At 41.7% G+C, this 23,591-nt stretch overlaps 1 protein-coding gene across 2 annotated transcripts in view; it reads left to right on the top strand.

Moving 5' to 3' along the window:
• The window catches only part of SRGAP1 (SLIT-ROBO Rho GTPase activating protein 1), a 375,594-nt gene that overhangs the window by 256,344 nt on the left and 95,659 nt on the right, over window positions 1-23,591 (top strand). The window contains exons 19-22 of one of the 2 annotated variants that reach the window (XR_014017110.1): window positions 7,351-7,531; window positions 9,542-9,676; window positions 9,810-10,149; window positions 16,409-18,995. Coding sequence is in view for 1 of the 2 variants with exons in the window: in XM_081249815.1 (XP_081105941.1) it covers window positions 7,351-7,531; window positions 9,542-9,676; window positions 9,810-10,149; window positions 16,409-16,786 (1,034 nt within the window). In the remaining variant the exon portion in view is untranslated. Of the gene's footprint in view, window positions 1-7,350; window positions 7,532-9,541; window positions 9,677-9,809; window positions 10,150-16,408; window positions 21,821-23,591 lie in introns of those variants that run through there. The other variant, XM_081249815.1, reaches the window with a different exon arrangement.

Here is a 23,591-nt window from a genome sequence, read left to right as displayed (position 1 = left end):
GTGTGTAATGGCATCTCATTGTGATTTTAATTTGCATTTCTCTGATTACTGATGAAGATGTTGTTTTAAAATATAGTGTATTAATAGAAAATTTGAGGTATGTTAAGGCCAGCAGATTGGGAGATGATCGCCATTGGAAAGATAATTTGATACTCACATTTCCTAAGAGGAAGGGACACATCACACCTCAGGGGGCCAAGGAAAGCATCAGGGTCAGTCAGGAGGCAGAGGGAGAGGAACAACTGGGTAAGAGCTTTTATTGTGGTTTCCACAGAAAGGAACAGGAGAGGCAGGGTAAGCAGGGTTAGGATTGCCTAGTTTGAATAATTTCAGTGGGCTCTGGGGCTGTCTCTGGTTGTCTGGTACCTGGCTCTGAAGTGATTGGGGCAGACAGATAGTGGCCCAAAGTGTGAGAGCCCCAGAGAGGAGGTGGTTGGGATATAGGCTCTGGATTGGTTGGTTTGTATTTGAAAACACATTCCAGGTGAGTTGTTTACCGTCCCTAGGAATTGGCTAACCCTGGGAAGGACAGTCCCTCCAGGGGCAGCAAGGCCTCAGAGGTCACACTACAGAAAATGAAAAGCATGGTTAATACAGATGTACTAATTTTTGTATGTTTAGATTTCTTCTTTGTGAAATTCCTATCTTTTGCCCATTTAGGACCTACTTGCCCACTATTATTTTCTCTGGGCTTTTTTTTTGCTTAGTTTAGTTTAGTTTGGCTTTGTTTTTTTCTTATTAATAAGAGCTCTTTGTGAGTCTGGATCAGGTCTTTAATTGGATATATGATTTGCAAATATCTTCTGCTCTGTAGCTTGTCTCTCATGTGCTTATTGTGTCTTTTGCCAAACAGAGAATCTTAATTTTAAAGGCACTGAATTTACCAGTCTTTTCCTTCATGGTTGTTTCACTTTGCATCTCTTTTAAGAAATCCTGTGCCCTGAGGTTAATGAAGAAGTTCTTCCATATTCTCTGCTAAATCCTTTCAGGTTTTGTTTTTCACACACAGGTCTTAATTCTACCAGGAATTTATTTGGAGGTATGGTGTGAGGTAGGGATTTGTTCCTTTTTTCCTCCATTTGGATGCACAGTTGTCCCCACTGTCCCAGCCTTAATTGTCCTTTCTCTACTGCTCCACACCTTTATCATAAACCAAGTGTCATCTCTGCATGAGTCCATTTCTGGACTCTGTTCTTTTCCATGGGTCCACTTGTCTATCCCTACACCCCTGTCTTAATTTTGATAACTTTTAATAAATCTTAATATTTGGCAAATCACTACCTCTGAATTTGTTCCTCTTAACAATTCTTGGCCTTTTTTACTTAAATTTTAAACTCAGTTTTTCAAGTTCTTGAAACAAACAAGGAAAAAAACCTAAAACCTGTTGAGGTTTGGTCTGCAACTGCACTGATCCTACATATATTAATATGAAAAAAATTGATATTTTTATAATATTCAGTCTTCCAATCCACAAACACCTTTCTAGTTACTTAATGTCTCCCAATAAACTTTTATACTTTTCTCTGTAGTGATCATTTTTTTCTCTTTCTAACTTCTTAAGTTTAATATTTAACATTACTTTTTGACACTTTTTTAATGCGAACATATAAAACTGTCATTTTCTTAGTACCTCTTTAGCTGTATGCATAATCCTTTTATTCTCTCTTTAGCTGTGACTAATCTGCTTTAAACCCATTCACTGTGTTTTTATTTTTAATTTTTTTTCTACAAGTTCTGTTTAGTTTACTTTCATATCTGCTTGGTCATTTGCTCTTTACTTATAATATTAATCCTTTCCATTGTTTTAGATTATATGTCTAATCATGCTAATAGCTGAAGTCTTCCTGGATTTGTTTTTGTCAGCTTTTGCTCATTGAATCTTATTTCCAGTGTGTTTTATAAATTTTTTACGTATTTCTTAGAACTTCATGGAATTCCTTTATATTGAGTTGAAGGTATGTCCCTCCAGAGAGGGTTTTCATTTACTTCTGCCTAGTGCATAACCAGCTTGGGACCACATTAGATTTTTAGTCTGAGATTTTTTCAGGCCACCCAGGTAGTGTGAACTTAAACTGCAAACCTGCCAGAGGACTGAAATGTGGTTGGGATTCTCTAAGGTGATTTGTTTCCCAAGGCTTGAGATAGATTATTTCCTTAGGTCCAAAGTTGGAGTGGTTACATCTATGGAGAAGTATGGAGAGTGAGAAGGGAGGAAGATTTCAGAACTAGAAGTCCACTGTGACACAGAGAGTTTGATCCTTTGGTGGGGCTTAGATTCTCCACACTGGGCAGCCCCTGGACCTAGTCTTTTGTGCAGAATAAAGTTTAAGTTAACCAGGCAGGGAAAATTCCCTCCAGGCAAACTCTGACTTAACATATTCTAGTGTTCTGTTTACCTTGGTGGGTTCCCACATTCATCAGGTTTTTGGTCTTTAGTATTCCTCACGGTCATAATTAATGTGATTACAAAGACTTTTTTTTTAATCCAGCATTTTTAGTTGATTTCAGCAGGAAGGTTATCAGGGTGTCTAGGTCCACCCTCTGCTTTAAAAAAAAAAAAAAAGTTTGTGTGTTTTTTTAATATATATATATTAATTTATTTATTTTATTTATTTATTTTTGGCTGTGTTGGGTCTTCATTGCTGCACACGGGCTTTCTCTAGTTGTGGAGAGCGGGGGCTACTCTTTGTTGCAGTGCACAGGCTTCTCATTGCAGTGGCTTTTCTTGCTATGGAGCACGGGCTCTAGGCATGCGGGCTTCAGTTGTTGCAGCACGCAGGCTCAGTAGTTGTGGCTTATTGGCTCTAGAGCACAGGCTCAGTAGTTGTGGTGCATGGGCTTAGTTGCTCCGCAGCATGTGGGATCTTCCCGGACCAGGGCTTGAACCCTTGTCCCCTGCATTGGCAGGCGGATTCTCAACTGTGCCACCAGGGGAGCCCTTGTGTTTTTAAAAGTAGGATAAATTGACATTTTTAGAACTTAAGTTAGAAGAAACTCTTTAAAGTGAGAGCTTCTGTTTCTGTGGTATTGCTTTTGAAAGTCTCTGAGCCCTCCCTCTGCCACTCTCCATTCTTTTGTCTTGAGTTTCTGTGTTTCTTTGTGATGCATTCCTTTTTCACTGATGACTTCTCTGAGTGTTTTCTTGCTTGCCCCAGTGGCAGGAAAAGCCCAAGACAAAGCCCCAGCCATCTCTCTTTCCAAGCATCTGTCTCACCACCGCACCATCTGTCAGTTGTTCTTACCTCTTGGCTACAAAAGAGCAGCTTTGCTGAGGGCTCTGAGTTTGAGATAATATTTTGATCATGTTCACCTGATTTTACTGGAAAGAAAAGCATTGCTTACAAAGGACAGATACCCTTGCCTGCAGCCAGACTCTAAAGTCCTGTAACTAAATTAACTGGAGTATTGATTGTCTTTTTGATCATCTAGGTATTGTATTTTCTTTTCTCTGTCATGGTATCACTAGAGAAGAGTAGCTTTTGTTTCCAAAAGACAGGCTGTCACAGAACAAACTCGTCATCTGCAAGGGCAGTGGGTAACAGAGCTAGGAGAGAAAGTGTCAGGGACAGCAAGGTCACAAAGGGGTAGTGTGATGTACTAGCACTTTGTATAAAATTCCAAGAAATGGAAAGATAAGACTTGATAGCACCAGGCAGTCAGAAAACCAGCTTTGTTGAATTTTCTTTCCCTTCGCGCAAAGTTATAATTGCCTTGTAGGAAAGTGAAGTTATCGTGTTCACCCTTATTAATGTTACTGGTAGCAGTAGCATTCTGCAAAGTCTGTGAAGGACCTTAAAGGACTGCGTGACCCTATATGAAAGGGGTATGGTGTGTCTCCATACCCTGAGATCGATTTGCTCTGCAATGATGAGACTCAGATGTGTATAAATAGCTTATTGATTGACACTTGACTGTGAAATTTCTCTCATGGGAGTAGAAAGAGTCAAAATAATGAAATTGCCCAGAATTACTAGTTGATGTAGTAGGATTACCAGTAAAGTGTACTTCTGATTCATCTGGTCATTCTTTTATAACGTCTTTACATTTGAATTATATAAGCAGAGTCTGATAATCTTGTTGCTAGTTGTTTCAAAAAACAAAAAGAGATAATGAGCATAGAGGGCATGATGATGAAATTATGATAAAATATGTATATATCTATTAAATAGTCTTAAATCGCCCTTGGCCAGTGTTGACCGTGTAAGACTGAATGGCATTAAAGAATATTAATAGTTCTCTATTCTTTTCCCTTTGACAGGTACATAGGTTGTAGGCTATGTTATGCTGTTATCTTTCCACTTTTTTTCAGTAAAACAATTTAAACATTTGGGTGTGTCACATAAGAATTTGCAAACTACATATCGTGAAGCTCTTTTTGGCATGAGTTCACTGGCATGACTTCACTCCTCTATGGAGGTTTATTTGTGTCCCCTGTACCACAGACAGGTTGATTTCTGTCCCCCAGGGCAGTGGTTCTCAGTCTTTTTGGCACCAGGGACCGGTTTCGTGGAAGACAATTTTTCCACAGACCGGGGGCGGGGGAATAGTTTCAGGATGATGCAAGCACATTACATTTATTGTGCACTTTATTTCTATTATTATTACATTATACTGTATAATGAAATCATTATACAACTCACCGTAATGCTGACAGGAGGCGGAGCTCAGGTGGTCGTACGAGTGATGAAGATGTAAGTACACATGAAGCTTTGCTCGCTCGCCTGCCGCTCACCTCCCGCTGTGCCGCCCAGTTCCTAACAGGTACTGGTCCGTGGCCCGGGGGTTGGGGACCCCTTCCCCAGGGAGAACTGGGGTAAAAAAAACTGGCATCTGTCATTTCAGTTCAAGCAGGATTTATTCTTTACGTGCAAGTTTAGAACAGACTATAAAGTCAGTCTCCTTGAATAAAAGTTCTGTTTCCTCCTCTGTGAGCAGATTTGTGGATATTTAATAAAGCTGCTATTTATTGTTTTATTAAAATATAATTTTAGGATGGAATATCGGAGTGCTAACATACGATCTAAAAGTTATCGATTATTAAAGGACTTAAACTATTGTTTTTAAATTATTTTTACACCTACTTTGCTGAGAAGTATACTATGTGCAGATCATAGTGTTGTGGTCCTGCCATATGAAATATTACTCACCTTAAACATTATCCACTAGCAAACAGATGGGGCTTTTTTTTTTGTCTTTATTTTAAACATAGAGCTGAAATTCACCCAGGCCCTTCATATAAGGTAAACCCTAAGCTTTTTCAGTATGTTTGTTGATTTTCATGCTCTTGCCATCCCAGAGGATGTTTGAATTTATCAAGTGAGAAAGAAGTTTAGCTGGCTATCCAAGGATTTCTTGTGCAGCTATTTCATATAAGTGCAACAGATATTGAAGATATTGCAGTAAACTTTGGGAAGTAATAAACTCTTAAATGGAAAGGTTTGTTACCAAGGGAAATAGAAGATAAAATTTCCTTACAAAATATTTGACAGGCGGGTTTTAATCTATTATGTGTGCATATATTCTAGAGTATTTGGAAAGTAATACATGCTCAGTTTTTAGCAAATGAGGTATTGTTCATTGCATAGACAGATTTCTCTAAGCATATGCCACTTGTACTGACCCTTTTTTGTTCTGTTTCTTATTAATTAGCAGTTTACTCACCTATTATAATTTATTTATTTTATTTATTTTTGGCTGCGTTGGGTCTTCATTGGTGCGCGCGGGCCTTCTCTAGTTGTGGAGAGTGTGGGCTACTCTTCGTTGTGGTGCGCATGCTTATTGTGGCGGCTTCTCTTGTGGAGCGCGGGCTCTAGGCTCACGGGCTTCAGTAGTTGTGGCACGTGGGCTCAGTAGTTGTGGCACACGGGCTTAGTTGCTCCGCGTCATGTGGGATCTTCCCAGACCAGGGCTCGAACCTGTGTCTCCTGCATTGGCAGGCAGATTCTTAACCACTGCGCCACCAGGGAAGCCCTACTCACCTATTGTTGGTAGCAGGGATGAGGATGGGTTGATAGTGGGAGAGGGGAGATAGGATCATAAAGCCCCCGATTCAGGGCTTTTTGCAATAAGCTGGATCACAAAAAGCAACTCTTGTAGTTGTTGTGAGTAGTTTGTCCTCTTATTTGCCTTTAATATTTGTGGTCAGAATTAGAATAGAGCTGAAATTCCAATTCTAGGCCCAGAGCTTGATAGCTTTTTTCAACTTTTAATTTTGAGGTCATTGTAGACTCACATGCAGTTGTAAGAAACGCAACAGAGAGATGCCATACACCCTTCTCCCAGTTTCCCCCAGTGGTAACGTTTTATATAACTGTAGTATAATATTACAAGCAGGAAACTGATATTGATATACTCCCTCCACCATTTTCACACTTCACCGGTTTTACATGCACTCATTCGTGTATGTGTTTACTTAGTTCTGTACAGTTTTATCACACGTGTAGATTTGTGTGATCACAACCACAGTCAAAATCAAGAACAGTTCCATCACAAGGATCCTTCGTGCTACCCTTCAATAGCCTTAGCTGTTTCCTTCCGTCACTTCACCCCCAACCCCAACCTCTGGCAACCACTAATCGATTCTCCATCTCAATTATTATGTCATTTCAAGCATGCCATATAAATGGAATCATGCAATATGTAACTTTTTGAGGTTGGCTTTTTTCACTCACCATTGTTCCCTTGAATATTTTTTGATCTCTAGAAGATATATTTTTTGAATCTGGTCATTTGAGTAGGTATGCTTGTTTCACAGGTGATATCCAGAATTTGTTTTTGATACTAGAAAAAATAAAGTTGTCTTTACTGTTGGTAGTAGTTTCAAGATTTGATAGTACCCAAAAAAATACATAAGGAAATTAAATGTATTCAAATAGTATTTAATGTGGTGATTTCTGTAAACTTGATTTTTTTTAATAAGCAAATAAAGCATAAACTTCTTCATGTTCTGAGATAGCGATTCTTCCATGTTCTAAATGGTATTAACATGTTGCCAGGGAACTTGATCAAATAATATTGGTCAAGATAATACTGGAGCTGCAGAGGATATTACAACCAAGGAGAGATCTTATATATCATATTGCAAAGCTTTAGTAAGAGGCTGTGGAAACTAAGATCTAATGTTCAGTTTTCCTTTGCCTGAAAAACTGATGACAGCAAGAGAATATTTTTCTGTATCTCTTTTAACAGCATCATTTTCTCATTGTCTTGATGATTTATTTATTACCTTGTTCAGTCTGGATATTAAAATGACCTTGTTTATTTCTAAAGCCTCATATAGACCTCTCAGTTAGTGTATCATGCCTTCCTGAGAACCCTGGCCCTCACCATCTTCTGGTGTGTTCTTTGTAGAATGTGAGCCAATAGAAGCAATAGCCAAGTTTGACTATGTTGGGCGGTCTGCCAGAGAATTGTCCTTCAAGAAGGGTGCTTCCCTGCTGCTGTATCACCGCGCATCCGAGGACTGGTGGGAAGGAAGACACAACGGGATCGACGGGCTTGTGCCCCACCAGTACATAGTGGTGCAGGATATGTAAGTAGTCCCAACTTCCATCACTTGACGCTCCCAAGAGAAGACTCCAGCCACTGTTTTTATATATATAAATTTATTTATTTGTTTGCTTAGTTATTTATTTATTGGCTGCATTGGGACTTCGTTGCTGTGTGCGGGCTTTCTCTAGCTCCGGCGAGCGGGGGTTATTCTTAGTTGCAGTGCGCAGGCTTCTCACTGTGGTGGCTTCTCTTGCTGCGCAGCATGGGCTCTAGGTGTGCGGGCTTCAGTAGTTCTGGCACACGGGCTCAGTAATTGTGGCTCACAGGCTCTAGAGAGCAGGCTCAGTAGTTGTGGCACACAGGCTTAGCTGTTCTGCGGCATATGGGATCTTCCCGGACCAGGGCTTGAACCCTTGTCCCCTGCATTGGCAGGCGGATTCTTAACCACTGAGCCACCAGGGAAGCCCAGCAGCTAGTGTTCTTAAAATGACTTTGGTCTCATGAGAAAAGAGCAGAAGGGATTACAGAGCAAAAATTTCTGAGCTGGGCACAGTTCTTCACCTTGCTAATGGGTCTTTGCTAACAGTACTTCAGGGCCAACAGCTTCTCATTTCCCAAACTCTCCTAGAAGGTCTGGAGCCAAGGACTAGTGAGAGACACCTTCTGAAGCGTTCAGGTTCTTAGAAAAATACCCAGTGCGGAGGATGGCTTTAGGAGCTAAAGTGGCACTGCTGATTCCAAACAAACACAGTGGAGGCTCTTCTCTTGGTGCCTGTCTACTGTTTCAATTTCACATTCCCAAGAGAGAGGATACTGACTTCAAGTCTAAAGACAATCATCTTCAGGCTTCTTTATTAATTTTGCTGATGAGAAAGCTCTACTTTCAAAAATACTTAAAGAGACATCTTCCCATCTGGTCATAATTTTAAGTGAAAGAAACAAGTTACAAAATACCCTGTACAGTGTAATTTTAATTTTGTGACTGCAGTATTTCACAATGCAGCACCAATTTATGAACAGCTTTTCAAGGAAAAGAGAAAAATACCACATAAAATGTATACAGTGACTGATTCAGCCTAAGTTTTAAAATGTTAAAATGTGTCTCTCAGAATGCAAGAAATATGATGTGTGTGTATGTATACATACAGTCATATATATCTAAAGTACATAAACATATAAATATCTATAGTGTATAAATACTGTACATACCTGTGGACATCCTTGTAGATATGTATCCCAGGCAGAGAAGAAAAGCATAGAAGGATATTTTCTAGAATTCGAACAGTAGTTGTCTCTGGATGTTATGTTATATTATGGGCGATTGTTATCGGAATTTCAGAATTTTCCAATTTATCTGCCATGAAACGTTATTATTCTTATAGTGAAAAGTAAAAAGTGGGCTTCCCTGGTGGCGCAGTGGTTGAGAGTCTGCCTGCCGATGCAGGGGACACGGGTTCGTGCCCCAGTCCGGGAAGATCCCACATGCCGCGGAGCGGCTGGGCCCGTGAGCCATGGCTGCTGAGCCTGTGCGTCCGGAGCCTGTGCTTCGCAACGGGAGAGACCACAACAATGAGAGGCCCACATACCGCAAAAAAAAAAAAAAAAGTAAAAAGTTACGTTAGTAAGAGAAAGACTTACATACATAAATGCCATCATTTATTTTTTTTGTCCCCATTCATCTAGCAAAAGACCCTCACTCTTTTTTTTTTTTTAAGAAGATGTTGGGGGTAGGAGTTTATTAATTAATTTATTTATTTTTGCTGTGTTGGGTCTTTGTTTCTGTGCGAGGGCTTTCTCTAGTTGTGGCAAGCGGGGGCCACTCTTCATCGCGGTGCGCAGGCCTGTCACTATTGCGGCCTCTCCCGTTGCGGAGCACAGGCTCCAGACGCACAGGCTCAGTAGCTGTGGCTCACGGGGCTAGTTGCTCCGCGGCATGTGGGATCCTCCCAGACCAGGGCTTGAACCCGTGTCCCCTGCATTAGCAGGCAGATTCTCAACCACTGCGCCACCAGGGAAGCCCAAACCTCACTCTTGATTCTCATTGTTTCAGGGATGATACGTTTTCAGACACGCTGAGCCAAAAAGCCGACAGTGAGGCCAGCAGTGGGCCAGTGACTGAAGACAAGTCTTCATCCAAGGACATGAACTCCCCAACAGACCGTCATCCTGATGGCTATTTAGCCAGGTAGGTGGAGTGGTCACCAGGCTCCTGAACCTCCACTTCTCCAGGGGCTCTGAGGGGCCACGGCATCCACAGCCTTGCAGAATTACCCTGTGTGATAACCTCTCCTATTCTCTCACTCTCTGTCTCTGTCTAGGCAAAGAAAAAGAGGAGAGCCACCCCCTCCAGTAAGGCGTCCTGGCAGGACCAGTGATGGCCATTGCCCTCTCCATCCCCCACATGGTCTTTCCAACTCCTCAATTGACCTGGGGTCCCCAAGCCTGGGCAGTCACCCCCGGGGCCTGCTACAGAACCGTGGCCTCAATAATGACAGTCCCGAGAGGAGGCGTCGGCCAGGTCACGGCAGCTTGACCAACATCAGCCGCCACGACTCCCTCAAGAAGATTGACAGCCCTCCTATTAGAAGGTCCACATCATCAGGGCAATACACAGGCTTCAACGACCACAAGCCACTGGACCCAGAGACAATCGCTCAGGTAGGCTGCTTTGAATAGAATATTGCATGGTAAGTACCAGTGTGTGATGAAGGAGGCATACAGGAGTTAGTTTCTGGAGCCATGTTTTTTGTATAGAATCAACTAAAGACAACAGAAAAGAAATTAACCCATTCTTCAATTTAAGTCCATGTGATACTGGAAGGGCCCAAGTGTATTAGGTTCGTAGTGATTTAAACAAAGACACGGCAGAAACTTAGGACCCAGGACAGTCAAACCCATCACTGCTGAATGGCCAGGAAAATTCTAAAAAAGAAGAATGAGGAAGGACTAGCCCTACCAGATCCTAAATGCATGCTAGAGCTAGTAAAACAGACAAAATGATGGAACAGAATGGAGAGCCCTGAAACACAACATTTTTAGTGTATGATGAAAGTGACACTTCATCTTAGGAAATGGTGGATTACTCAGTAAATGAAGTGAGAAAATGATGGTTGGCTGTTTGAAGAACAGCAAGTTTGGCTCCTCTGTCACTCCTGAATGGATGTGTGTCTTCACTTCCCAATAGTAACTGCAGAGAAGGGCCTTGTAGTTTTTTCTAATGATCAGAATTGACAAAGTATGGCTTCCCTGGTGGCGCAGTGGTTAAGAGTCCACCTGCCAATGCAGGGGACACGGGTTCAAGCCCTAATCCGGGAAGATCCCACATGCCGCGGAGCAACTAAGCCTGTGCGCCACAACTACTGAGCCTGTGCTCTAGAGCCCGTGAGCCACAACTACTGAAGCCCGCGCACCTAGAGCCTCTGCTCTGCAACAAGAGAAGCCACCGCAATGAGAAGCCTGCACACCGCAACGAAGCGGAGCCCCTGCTCGCTGCAACTAGAGAAAGCCTGTGCACAGCAACGAGGACCCAACACAGCCAAAAATTAATTAATTAATTAATTAATTAATTTTTTAGAAAAAGAATTGACAAAGTAAAAGTAAAACAGTATTAATGGATTTTTCCATCATTCGTTCTACCATTTATTTCCCTCTGGGTCTTTTTACAACACAGACCATCAGAAAATATATGTATGACAGGAAAAAAAAAACTGAATCACTATGCTGTACACCTGAAACTAACACAATATTGTAAATCGAGTATACTTCAATGGAAAAAAAAAAGAAGAAAATATGTGTATGGCCAGTGTAAAAGGAGGTGAATAGATTCAGGGTTCACCATTTCAGTAAAGTGTCTTCCAGGTATCACTGAAGCTAAAAAACAGAATAGATCAAAAAAGGAAGTGAGAAATTAATGAAACAAACATATTAAAGATGGATTATTTTTAATAAAAAGTGCTCAAGGAAACCTGCATTTGATATGACAAATTTCCAAGCTATTTTCATTGTCCTAACTAAAAAGAATTTTGGATAGCAAATTAGATTGTGTGGAGAGTTTAATGTGTTTTTACAAAATTAAACCAATTTTAAGTGCACAACAGTTTTTCAGCAAAAACCAAAAAGACTTTTGACCTTTTTGGTTTTTTTTTAATTTGAAGTGCAATGCAGAGTCCTTTGAGGTCTGTTTAGAGCCAGTGATATTTGGCTATAATCCATAACATCATTCCTTGTAATAAGCAGGTGAAACAGCATTTAAGTTAGAGAGACAGGGAATAGGAGCTTAGTGGTGGGAAGGTATAATAAGGTCTGTTTTAACCCTTTTGCTTCTAGAACCAAAATCCTTTCATTGTAAATCATAAAAACAAAAACTCGACAGATAAACCAGGCTCTGCACGTTCTCTCTGGGGCAAATACTTGTAAAAAAACAAATACATATATTTAGCGTCAAATGGAAATCACATATGAAAATAATCACTTGAAAAGTGATGTCATCCTCACAATATGGCTTCCAGCTGTGTCCTTTATTTATCTTCCCATCTCTCGTCTTCAGATTTTCCCATGAGGACAAGTAAGCCTGCCATCATGGTGTTCATACCAAAAACATGCAATTTCTTTTAGTAAACAAATCAGTGGAATTCCTGATAGAGCTTTTTAAAAAAAATTTACATATCCATATGTGATCACTGGATCTTCGTTTATTCATTTAGCAAGTCTTTATTGAGCACTTACTGTATGGCAGCTCCCATGCTAGGCGTTATGGACACAGAGGAGTTAAATCAATGGTCAGTCAGCTGCTGCATGAAGGTGCTTATAATTCAGTGGGGGAGGCAGATATGGAAATCAGTTGCTGCTGTGCAGGGCCACAGGCTAATGCTCCAGGTGAGTGGAAGAAGCCCTGGGAATATGGAGAAGAAGTATTTCTATCAGACTAGGGCAGTGGTTCTCCACCCACCCTATCTCACACAGTACTCCACCCTGTGTGTGTGTTGGTGGGTGGGGCGGTGTATTAAAAATAAAATGTGGGGCTTCCCTGGTAGTGCAGTGGTTAAGAATCCGCCTGCCAATGCAGGGGACACAGGTTTGATCCCTGGTCTGGGAAGATCCCACAGTCCGTGGAGCAGCTAAGCCCAGTGCACCACAACTACTGAGCCCCGGCGCCACAACTACTGAAGCTGGCGTGCCTAGAGCCCGTGCTCCGCAACAAGAAGCCACTGCAATGAGAAGCCCGTGCACCGCAATGAGGAGTAGCCCCCACTCGCCGCAACTAGAGAAAAGCCTGTGCGCAGCAATGAAGACCCAACCCAGCCAAAAATAAATCAATTAATTCTAAAAAAAAAAAACCCATAATGTAAAACTGACCCTCTTAACCATTTCTAAGTGTACAGGTCAGTAAAGTGTATTCACAGGGCTGTGTAACAGATCTCCAGAACTTTTTCGTTCTGCAAAGCTAAAACTCTGTACCCATCTAAGAATAACTCCCTTTTTCCCCTCCCCACCATGCCCTGGCCACCACTATTCTAAATACTTTTTGCTTCTGTGAATGTGCCCACCTCATATAAGTGGCATCATGCAGTATTTGTCTTTTTGTGACGGGCTTATTTCACTTAACATAATGCCTTTAATGTAGCATGTGGCAGGATTTCCTTACTTTTTAAGGACCAGTAATAATCCATTGTATGTATACAGCACATTTCACTTATCCATTCATCTGTTGATGGTGCACACCTCACCTTTTTAAAACAAATATTTTGTAATTCCCCCTTTATTATCTGAAAAACTGATGATGTGCCAATTTTTTTTAAACCTATAAAGCCCTAAATACAATGTAAAGGAAAAACAAAAGGAGATTAGTATTAAAAGAAATGTATTTCAGAATGCTTAACTACATTAGAAGACAAATGAAGTAGTGAGATGCTTTCACCTACATGTAGACTTACCATAAATACAATTTAAAATGTACGTTGATGTAAGAGTATTATTAAGTTAATTAGTCTCGACTCAGTTTCCATAATGGTGTTCCCATTATGGAAAAAAATTATGATTTTTCTAAAATGGTGGACCACCTTCGGTCATACAGTTCTAATCAAAGCAGAGTATAATTTACATGATAGTTTCATTCCTAGAAAACACCATGAAAAAAATATTTTGTGTTTATATATAAGAAAGTTAGGTTCTAGACTCAGACTATTACAAAAAAAATTTCACCTACATAAATGTCTGGAGGACATTTAAAAGTTCAAAGAGATATGGGACAATTCATTGCATGTAAATTATCCAGGACACTTGTAAGGTATCCAGTATCTCTGGCCCCTACACACCAAATGCCAGTAATGCCACCTGGTTATTTTGACATTTAAAAATACACATACACATACACCGTATTACAGAAATGCCCTCTATGGGGCAGTACCACTTCCATTGAGATCCACTGGACAAAAGTGTCAGGGGAAGTCTTAAAATGAATTCTGAAGAACTGCTAGGAGTTAGCCAAGTATACAGTAAGTGGTCAAAAATTATTATTTGTCTGATGAATGAAAGAAGCCTGATTTTTCATGCCTATACACTTTTATTTCTTAAGAAATTGTTGCGGTATCTAAATTTAAGCTATCTTTTACCACAGATTGAAACAGAATTCCATAGAAGATGTCAGCATGTAAGGTCAAAACCACCAGAAGGCTGCCACGTGCCTCAGAATGGCCAGTGCTTGTTCTGTGGCTCTTTGAGCCACGGGCGCCATCGCATCTCTTGTCTCCTGCACATTCCGAGTCACGGTAGTCGTATGAGATGGCATTAGGTTTACACACTCCACAGGCTGGTGTTAAAACCGTCATGATATGGTCACCTTATCTTTGATAAAGGAGGCAGGAATGTACAGTGGAGAAAGGACAGCCTCTTCAATAAGTGGTGCTGGGAAAACTGGACAGGGACATGTAAAAGTATGAGATTAGATCACTCCCTAACACCATACACAAAAGTAAACTCAAAATGGATTAAAGACCTAAAAGTAAGGCCAGACACCATCAAACTCTTAGAGGAACACATAGGCAGAACACTCTATGACATAAATCACAGCAAGATCCTTTTTGACCCACCTCCTAGAGTAATGAAAATAAAGACAAAAATAAACACATGGGACCTAATGAAACTTAAAAGCTTTTGCACAGCAAAGGAAACCATAAACAAGACCAAAAGACAACCCTCAGAATGGGAGAAAATATTTGCCAATGAAGCAACTGACAAAGGATTAATCTCCAAAACTTACAAGCAGCTCATGCAGCTCAATAACAAAAGAACAAACAACCCAATCCAAATATGGGCAGAAGACCTAAATAGACATTTCTCCAAAGAAGATATACAGACTGCCAACAAACACATGAAAGAATGCTCAACATATTAATCATTAGAGAAATGCAAATCAAAGGTACAATGAGATATCATCTCACACCAGTCAGAATGGCCATCATCAAAAAATCTAGAAACAATAGATGCTGGAGAGGGTGTGGAGAAAAGGGAACACTCTCGCACTGCTGGTGGGAATGTGAATTGGTACAGCCATTATGGAGGACAATATGGAGGTTCCTTAAAAAACTACAAATAGAACTACCATATGACCCAGCAATCCCACTACTGGGCATATACCCTGAGAAAACCATAATTCAAAAAGAGTCATGTACCACAATGTTCATTGCGACTCTATTTACAATAGCCAGGAGATGGAAGCAACCTAAGTGTCCATCATCAGATGAATGGATAAAGAAGATGTGGCACATATATACAATGGAATATTACTCAGCCATAAAAAGAAACAAAATTGAGCTATTTGTAATGAGGTGGATGGACCTAGAGTCTGTCATACAGAGTGAAGTAAGTCAGAAAGAGAAAGACAAATACCATATGTTAACACATATATATGGAATTTAAGAAAAAAAATGTCATGAAGAACCTAGGGGTAAGACAGGAATAAAGACACAGACCTACTAGAAAATGGACTTGAGGATATGGGGAAGGGTAAGCTGCGGCAAAGCGAGAGAGTGGCATGGACGTATATACACTACCAAACGTAAGGTAGATAGCTAGTGGGAAGGAGCCGCATAGCACAGGGAGATCAGCTCGGAGCTTTGTGACCACCTAGAGGGGTGGGATAGGGGGGGTGGGAGGGAGGGAGACGCAAGAGAGAAGAGATATGGGAACAGATGTATATGTATAACTGATTCACTTTGTTATAAAGCAGAAACGAACACACCATTGTAAAGCAATTATACTCCAATAAAGATGTAAAAAAAACAACAAAAAACAGTCATGCTTTTGCTGGTCTGCTTGCTTTGATGTGAAGTATATGGTTTCTATATATTAGTATTCATTATCAGCCTAGTCTGTCTCTCTTTCTGGTTATTTTTTTTTCCAGCTAATTATCGAGTTATTGAAACACAGCACCATATAAGTTTAAGGTGTACAGCATAATGATTTGACTTACACGCATCATGAAATGTTTACCACCATGGGTTTAGTGAACATCCAGCATCTCACAGAGATACAAAATTAAAGAAATAGAAGAAAAAATGTTTTTCCTTGTGATGAGAACTCTTAGGATTTACTCTCTTAACCTTCATATGTAACCTACAGCGGTGCTCATTGTATTTATCACGTTGTACATCACATCCCTAGTACTTAATTCATCTTATGACTGGGAGTTCGTCCCTTTCGACTGCCTTCATCCAATTGCCCATCCCCGCAACCCCCCGCCTCTGGGAACCACAAATCTGATCTCTTTTTCTATGAGTTTGTTTTTGAAGTATGCTTGACCTGCAACACTGCTAATTCCTGTTACATGACATAGTGATTCGATATTTCTGTACATTTCAAAATGATCACCACAATAAGTTTAGTTACCATCTCTCACTTCTGGTTATCTTTCAACCAGGATATTGAAGAGACGATGAACACTGCTTTGAATGAACTCCGAGAACTGGAGAGACAGAGTACAGCAAAGCATGCCCCCGACGTGGTGCTGGATACCTTAGAACAAGTGAAAAACTCTCCCACCCCTGCCACGTCCACGGAATCTCTCAGCCCTTTGCACAACGTTGCCCTCAGGAGCTCGGAGCCTCAGATTCGACGTAGCACTAGCTCCTCCAGTGACACAATGAGTACTTTCAAGCCTATGGTGGCGCCCAGAATGGGCGTGCAGCTGAAGCCCCCAGCCCTTCGGCCGAAACCTGCTGTTCTTCCAAAAACAAACCCTACCGTAGGGCCCACCCCACCTTCCCAGGGTCCAGCAGACAAGTCTTGCACAATGTAAAAACCAACTGAGCGAGCGTATGGGGAGGTGATTAGAAAGAGAAAACGGATTAGTGACAAAAGTCAACAATCCTTAACTTTCCTTAGTCGTGTGCTTATAACTGGAGACCCTTTGGCTTTTCTGTGTTCTCGAATGTAATGTCTGAGACTAGCTAAATTAACACGGGCATTTGTATTTTGTAATTTCATCCTTTTTTTTAATAACTGGACATATCCTGTGTCATTTTAAAGACAATAGAGACACTTAGACTTACTTGAAAATCCAATGCTGCACCATTTGTAATGAAGGCAACACCGCTCTGCCCTGCACGTTGCACAGGGCTTCAGGCTTAGTGTAGCCTGGATGAGTCAGAAGCGTCTGAATCCAAAGGCAGGAGGATCTGAGTTCCAGGCCTTGGAATGTAACCAGTGTTGGTCTCTGGCACGCGGGGTAAGGCTAAAAGGTGACAATGGCATTGTTTGGTAGCTGACAGTGAGTACCTCTTATTCCACGCAGCGGGGCAGGGGGCTGGCTCTTGCTACAGACTTGCTGTTGTCACAGTGGGGTATTCCCAGTGCGAGCTGCAGCCCACCGCCTGAATGATTAGGATGATTGCCTCTTTCGGAACCGTCGTTTCCCTGGGTCCAGGTGAAAGCCTCAGCAGGAGCGGGTGGAACCTCTGCAGTTACTGCTTGAACTGAACCTGGGAAAGGACAGTCCTCCAGAGCTATTGCTGTGACTCTTTGCCCAAGCCTGATCAGGCCCCGGAGGGTTTCCAAGTCCATCCCCTACATTCACTGCAGACTAGAACAGTCTAATTTTAAAGACTTTCTGGTTACACTACTCCATGAACCCCTTCAGAGGTCTGTTGTTGCCTAGAAAACAACTTCTAGCTCCCCTAAGCCCCCGTGTCTTCCTCTGTGGCAACGGAGAAAGCAGACAGCGCACAAGTCCTTGGTTCGCCGGCCTTCCCTTCCCCTGACAAGATGACCTGGGTTCCTTTAAACGTGCTACAGAGGCCTGATGATCCTAAATTGTATCCCCAGCTCCCCTCGGCGTTTGTCTCTTTGAGCTACGGTACTGGCGTAAGAGCCAGAGCAGCCAAGGTGGGAGGATGACCTCATGGTTCCAGGATGACTTCCTCCCAGTTGTGCATCCTGGAACCATGGCTTTTGTTGTTTTCTCCGTGTGGTCTCTACATCACTCACCGTCAGCTGAACTCCACTGACACCCTCTTTTCTCTGACATCCTCACCCACAGACAATTTTTCTTTAGCCCATATTTATGCTCTGTTTCTCCTCTATCTTAAAAAGGTTGCTTTGAATTCATTTGTTTTTACTAAGGTACAGATCACCACTGTCCTACCAGCAGCAGCTTATACCATCTGTAAACCTATGAGCATTTTATCTACTCTGTCGTTGAACTTACTGAGGAAGAGTTTTTGTGTTTGTTTTTTGGTTTTGAGGGTTTTTTTGTTTTCAGAAAAATGGGTGGCCAGAACTAACCCCTCTGGACCACTTTGATTTCAAACTGGCAGCCTGCATGCCCACCTAAGAGTTACAGTATGGACTTTGACTTCTCAGCTCATTGGTGAATGCATCAATGTGGAAAAAATGGGGATCTGTACTAAAATCAAGATCATTACTTTGATCTCTACCTCAGTTTGCCAGTCTAATCATTCTAATGCAAAGAGAGATTACATTTATGAGATATTGTTACCTTTCCAAGTCACATTGCTGGCTTGCCTGCAGCCTGATTTCACAAATGGATTAAATAGTGAAAAAAATTACTTCAAATATAATATTTCCAGGTATTGTAAACCTGTGAATTTTTACAACATCCTTCTTGCCCATCTTGAAAAAGAGGCCCAGCTCAGCATCTTGTGCAACCCCCCACCCTCTCCCTTGAGCTTTAGTGGTCCTTCAGCACCTTTGGGCACCATGGAAACCCAGCCAGGACTGAGCTCTGAATAGCACGAACCCTTTTAAACAACCTCCCCAAATTTCTAGGAAATTGAAACTTTTAAGATCACCTCCCAGTTCTTTCTAGATTCCACTGTGGTCTCTAATTCTCTGTTGTTAATGGGGAAACAGAAACAGAGAAAAGGGTGGAAGTAATGGGGGAGGAAACCTTAAGTCTTTTAGAAATTAAAGAGGATTCTTAAAAAACCACTTCCTTATTTAATGGATGAGTAGGATGTTAACAGAGGGCATCAAAAGGGCAGAGGTGTGTTGAACTTACTAATTTTTGAAGGGTTCTTTTACAAGCTTTAACTTTAGCTTTTCAGATCTTACTCCTGCAAACTCATTTCTTCAGAGTTCTCCCTGGTAATCCTCCCCAGTGTCTCCTCTCTGCTGTTGACACCTGCGATGGAACGAGGACTGCCTTTCCGCCTTTCCACCCTCCAGATCAGGACTCTGCTGCCTTGGACGGCAGAGGACATGCTGCTCCAGACCTCAGAGCCTCACAGGCTGTGCCTTCTTCCAGGAGACATTTCCGAATACCTTCCCATCGCTCCCTTTCTTTACCTGTCTCTGTCTTTTCTCTCTCTAACTCTGTTGTCACCCTGAGGCTTTTTTTTTTTTTCCCCCAATTCCCAGGGAAGGATGTGACCTCAGAGTGAGTAAGGACTCACTAATCCTTACTTTGTTTAGTAAAAGCCTTCAGATTCCAAGGATAAGACAAAGTGGCCACTTCACAAAGGATCCAGAATAACACCCAGTAAGTTCTTTAAAAGTTTCAGCAGCTGAGAGGGTTCACCTGTATGTGGGCCTCTTTACCACCACAGGTGTAGCCCACAGTGGAGAGGTGGGAAGTCACAAGGAATGGGGAGAGAAGAAAGAAAATAAGTCCCTGAGATGTTATGCCCTAGTTTCAAGGATCTTAACGGTTCATGTGCAGTTTGGCAAGTGGGTCATTTTGATGATGAGTAAATGATGGTTCTACAAAGATTACCTGACTCCACTTACACAAGAATATGTATTCACAGCTGATATAACTGAATGTTCATGTCCCATCCACAGAACTCACTGAAGTAGATTTACCAAATTGGCCTTTCTGTTTGGGTGGGGATGCTTGGAGTGGGTCATTAGGATAGAGTGAACGGTTCTTAGTACCTGTTTCCTGATGAGTGTTGTGTAAGTTATTTCAATCCATTGAATGGCCCTTTGTAGAGCTCCATGTTCAAGTGTGGTGTAAACGCCATTGTTCAACAGTTTTTCACATTTTCACACAATGTAATCTGACTTTGGTGCCCCTTGAGCAATCCATAGAATAATGTATAGCAGGGTCCCACTTAATCTACAGCAATGAACATGAACAGTGATCAATGGATATAGAGTGCCAAGGGTCAAATTGTATGAGTTTTCTGTCTTTGTACTTTTGCCATTCCCAAAAATGGGTTTATAATTTAATTAAGAAAAAGAAAAAAGTGGGGGGACATGGTGGTCTCCTTAGCGTTTGGGAATGAAGCATAGCCTCTGGGGTCTATAAACTGAAGAAACTTTAGTAATCACAGCCTCTGAAATCCAAAGTTAAGAGCCTGTGGTTCTACTGGGTTTAGAAGACTTCAGATTTGGGATGACATTTATTCCTGACCACAGTAGTGAGGGGCCATGAATGCAGGAAATGCGCTTGGGGCTGAGGCTTGCTCTGAGTTACCCGCCACATAGGCCCCAAGGCACGGGCAGCTTAGAAGTGAAGTCTCTTCCCACGTATGAATGAGCTCACGACTGGAGACTGGCCCCTGAGCTAAAAGCCAACCTCCAGCTGGGCTGGGGTGTCAGGCATGGGGCAGGGTGACTGGCACAGCTTTGTTCAAATCAGTAAAAATAAACTGGAAATTGAGCTTTCACTCACCCACCCTAGTATACTTTCTTTACAAAAAAAAAAAGTCTACGTAGTATAATCAAAATGGTACCTGTATCTTAAAATTACGTAGGGAATTTTGTATGCTTAAGTAATTGTTCTGGGTTCCATAATGCTTATCTTAGAAACTGTTTAGTAAAAGAAAATATATAAACCGTGCATTTGTGAATGCCCCCCCCCTTAGAACATTCATCCGAATTCAGTGTGTAGTGTGATGGTTATTATAGATGTTTAAAGTATAGTAAGTGGCTGTGTGACAGGAGAGACTGCTATTTACCTACTGACTTAAGGGTAACTCCTGCCCACGTAATTAAATCAGTATTGTCCTTTCCTGTCGGTTTGATTAATTGCAGTATTGGTGGCTTCCTGCTTGTGACTGTTACCTGATCGTGTCAATGTACATCTGTAGTATGTACATGTGAAAGTGCCTTTCTATTTTAGAGGAGTTTTAGCCTTGTTCTTTACTGTTGCCCTGCCCACCCCCTCCCCCAAGTGCCACCCCAATTCCTCCGTCCACTGACTGTTTTGAAACTTCCTTCCCTCTCTCCCAGCTGCTTCTCCATCCCCGTACCTTTTCATGCCTCGGTGCTCAGCCCTGTCCTGTCTTGCATCCTTGTCGATCATGGTCAGGTCATGGTCATCAGACGTGTTGTTTTCCTCTTAGCCGTGACTGTGCCTTTCGTTCCCCACAGTCACTCTCCAGGTCCCCCGCAAATCGCCCCCCTCCCCTCCCCTGCTCACGTGCTGCTGACGGCCATCCTGTTCGCCTCTGCTCTGTACTGCCTCTTCCCATGACATTCCCTCCTCTCCGAGGTGAAAGTAAAGGGGATGCTTTTCTAGTTCTGGAAGAGAAAAAAAAAATTTTTTGTTAATCTGTTGTGACAATGCACTTTTATGTATAAGTACTGTACATTTTGGCATGTACCATTCCAGGCTTCAGTATACAGTCAGGTCTGTTCTTCATGGTGTATCTTTATAATAAATAAGATAGTTCTGGCTGCCTTTGTCGGCTTCCGATGGTCTGATTCTCTGCCGTGTTTTCATTCCTTTCTACTTCTAATCACTATTTAACGCCCCCCACCCCCACCAGAGCTGAGTTGCCTTAAATCGTTAAATCATATGAAACTACCTTTAAAAAAAAAAAAAGTTTTCATCTTTGATTTTGGTTTGTGAATTTGAAAGTGAGGCCTCATGCACAGGGCCTTGTCCATGAAGCCAGGGTTTTTTAGAAGCATAGTTTGAAGACCCCTCTGTAATAAGAGAGACGGGGCTGGGAGAGTCTTAACTAAGAGGCTGAGAGAGCACAGTCCTCCTAAACACTCAGACTGAAATCTTTCCTTTGAGGAGTTTCTGACGTAGTAAACCTTGTCAAGCTGATTTTTGGTTTCATTTGAATACATTGAAATGCAATCCTTAGGTATAGACTATGTTTAGAATTCCCCCATGTATGGATATTTTATCTTCAAGCTTAGCTTTTTTTCCCTAACTCTTGAGGACTAGCAATACATAATATAGTTTTGTAAAACTGTATCAGCAATGTGCAGATGGTATCAGCAATATACCAGACTGAATATTGATGAGCTGTTAAAAAAAAAAGACATAAATTGAGAGGAAAAAACTTTCATCGAAGCATAAAATACATAGAGAAAAGTACACAAATCATTAGTGTAAGAGCTTTCACAAAGTGATACACTAATTTATCCACCCCCCAGATCAAGAAATAGCACATTAACAGCCTCCTAGAAGCTAGGCTTTCAAAGTTATCAACATCCTGACGAATAACACCATAGTTTGGTTTTGCCTGTCATTTTAACTTTCTACAAACGGACTAGTGGTGTGTAGATTTTCTGTCTGGCTTATTTTCTTGAAATTTATGTTTGGGAGAGTCCATGTTGTTAAATATAATGGTAGTTTTCTACGTTTTCAGGGCTGTATAGAATTCTATATGAATATGTATAGTTTAGTATTTCCTAATTAAACTTTAGGTATTGTATGCATGGCTGTATAGAATTCTATATGAATGTGCTTGGTGTTTTATTTTAGTATTTCCTGATTATACTTTGGGTATTATATGCAGAAATCTTTAAACATGGACAAATTAATGGAAGAGAAAAAAAAAAAAGACCCACCTGTTAAAGGAAATCTTTTCCCCAAACATGATGGAATGACTTTGAACTAAGCCATTGATTGGAACGCCTATCTGAAAGCAGGTAGGTACCATTTTAGGACCTGAGAGTTGGATTTAGAGGCTGCCCCATGGGAACAAATGCCCAAGTCAGACTATAGGATTGTTCCAGGAAAGCCCCAATGTCCTGCATCTCCCTCACTACTATCCTCAAATCCACGAGCCTCAGCCTCTGCCACAACCCTCCCCACGTGCACCTGTATCCCTCACGCCTGAATTCGAGTCCCACATGAGTATGGTTGTCAGCTCCCACTGTTCATAGGCCAGCACCCTGTAAGAATATTAGGAAGGCAGGGAAAGGGTGCTTTCCGGCTTCTATCTTGAGTAGTTGGGACTCAAGCAGAAAATTCCCAAACTTGGGCTTCCCTGGTGGCGCAGTGGTTGAGAATCTGCCTGCTAATGCAGGGGACACGGGTTTGAGCCCTGGTCTGGGAGGATCCCACATGCCGCGGAGCAGCTAGGCCCGTGAGCCACAACTACCGAGCCTGCGCGTCTGGAGCCTGTGCTCCGTGACGAGAGGCCGCGATAGTGAGAGGCCCACGCACCGCGATGAAGAGTGGCCCCTGCTTGCCACAACTAGAGAAAGCCCTCGCACAGAAACTAAGACCCAACACAGCAAAAATAAATTAATTAATTAATAAACTCCTACCCCCAACATCTTCTTTAAAAAAAAAGAAAAGAAAAGAAAATTCCCAAACTTGATCTAAAATGCCCAAAAGGTCCTGGAAGCCAAAAATTATGGCAAATTCTATTCCATGGGCCATATATCCCCTT

Source organism: Mesoplodon bidens (assembly GCF_964165515.1).
Source record: "Mesoplodon bidens genome assembly, chromosome: 11".
Lineage (NCBI taxonomy): Eukaryota > Metazoa > Chordata > Mammalia > Artiodactyla > Ziphiidae > Mesoplodon > Mesoplodon bidens.
This window is presented reverse-complemented; position numbering and strand designations above follow the sequence as displayed.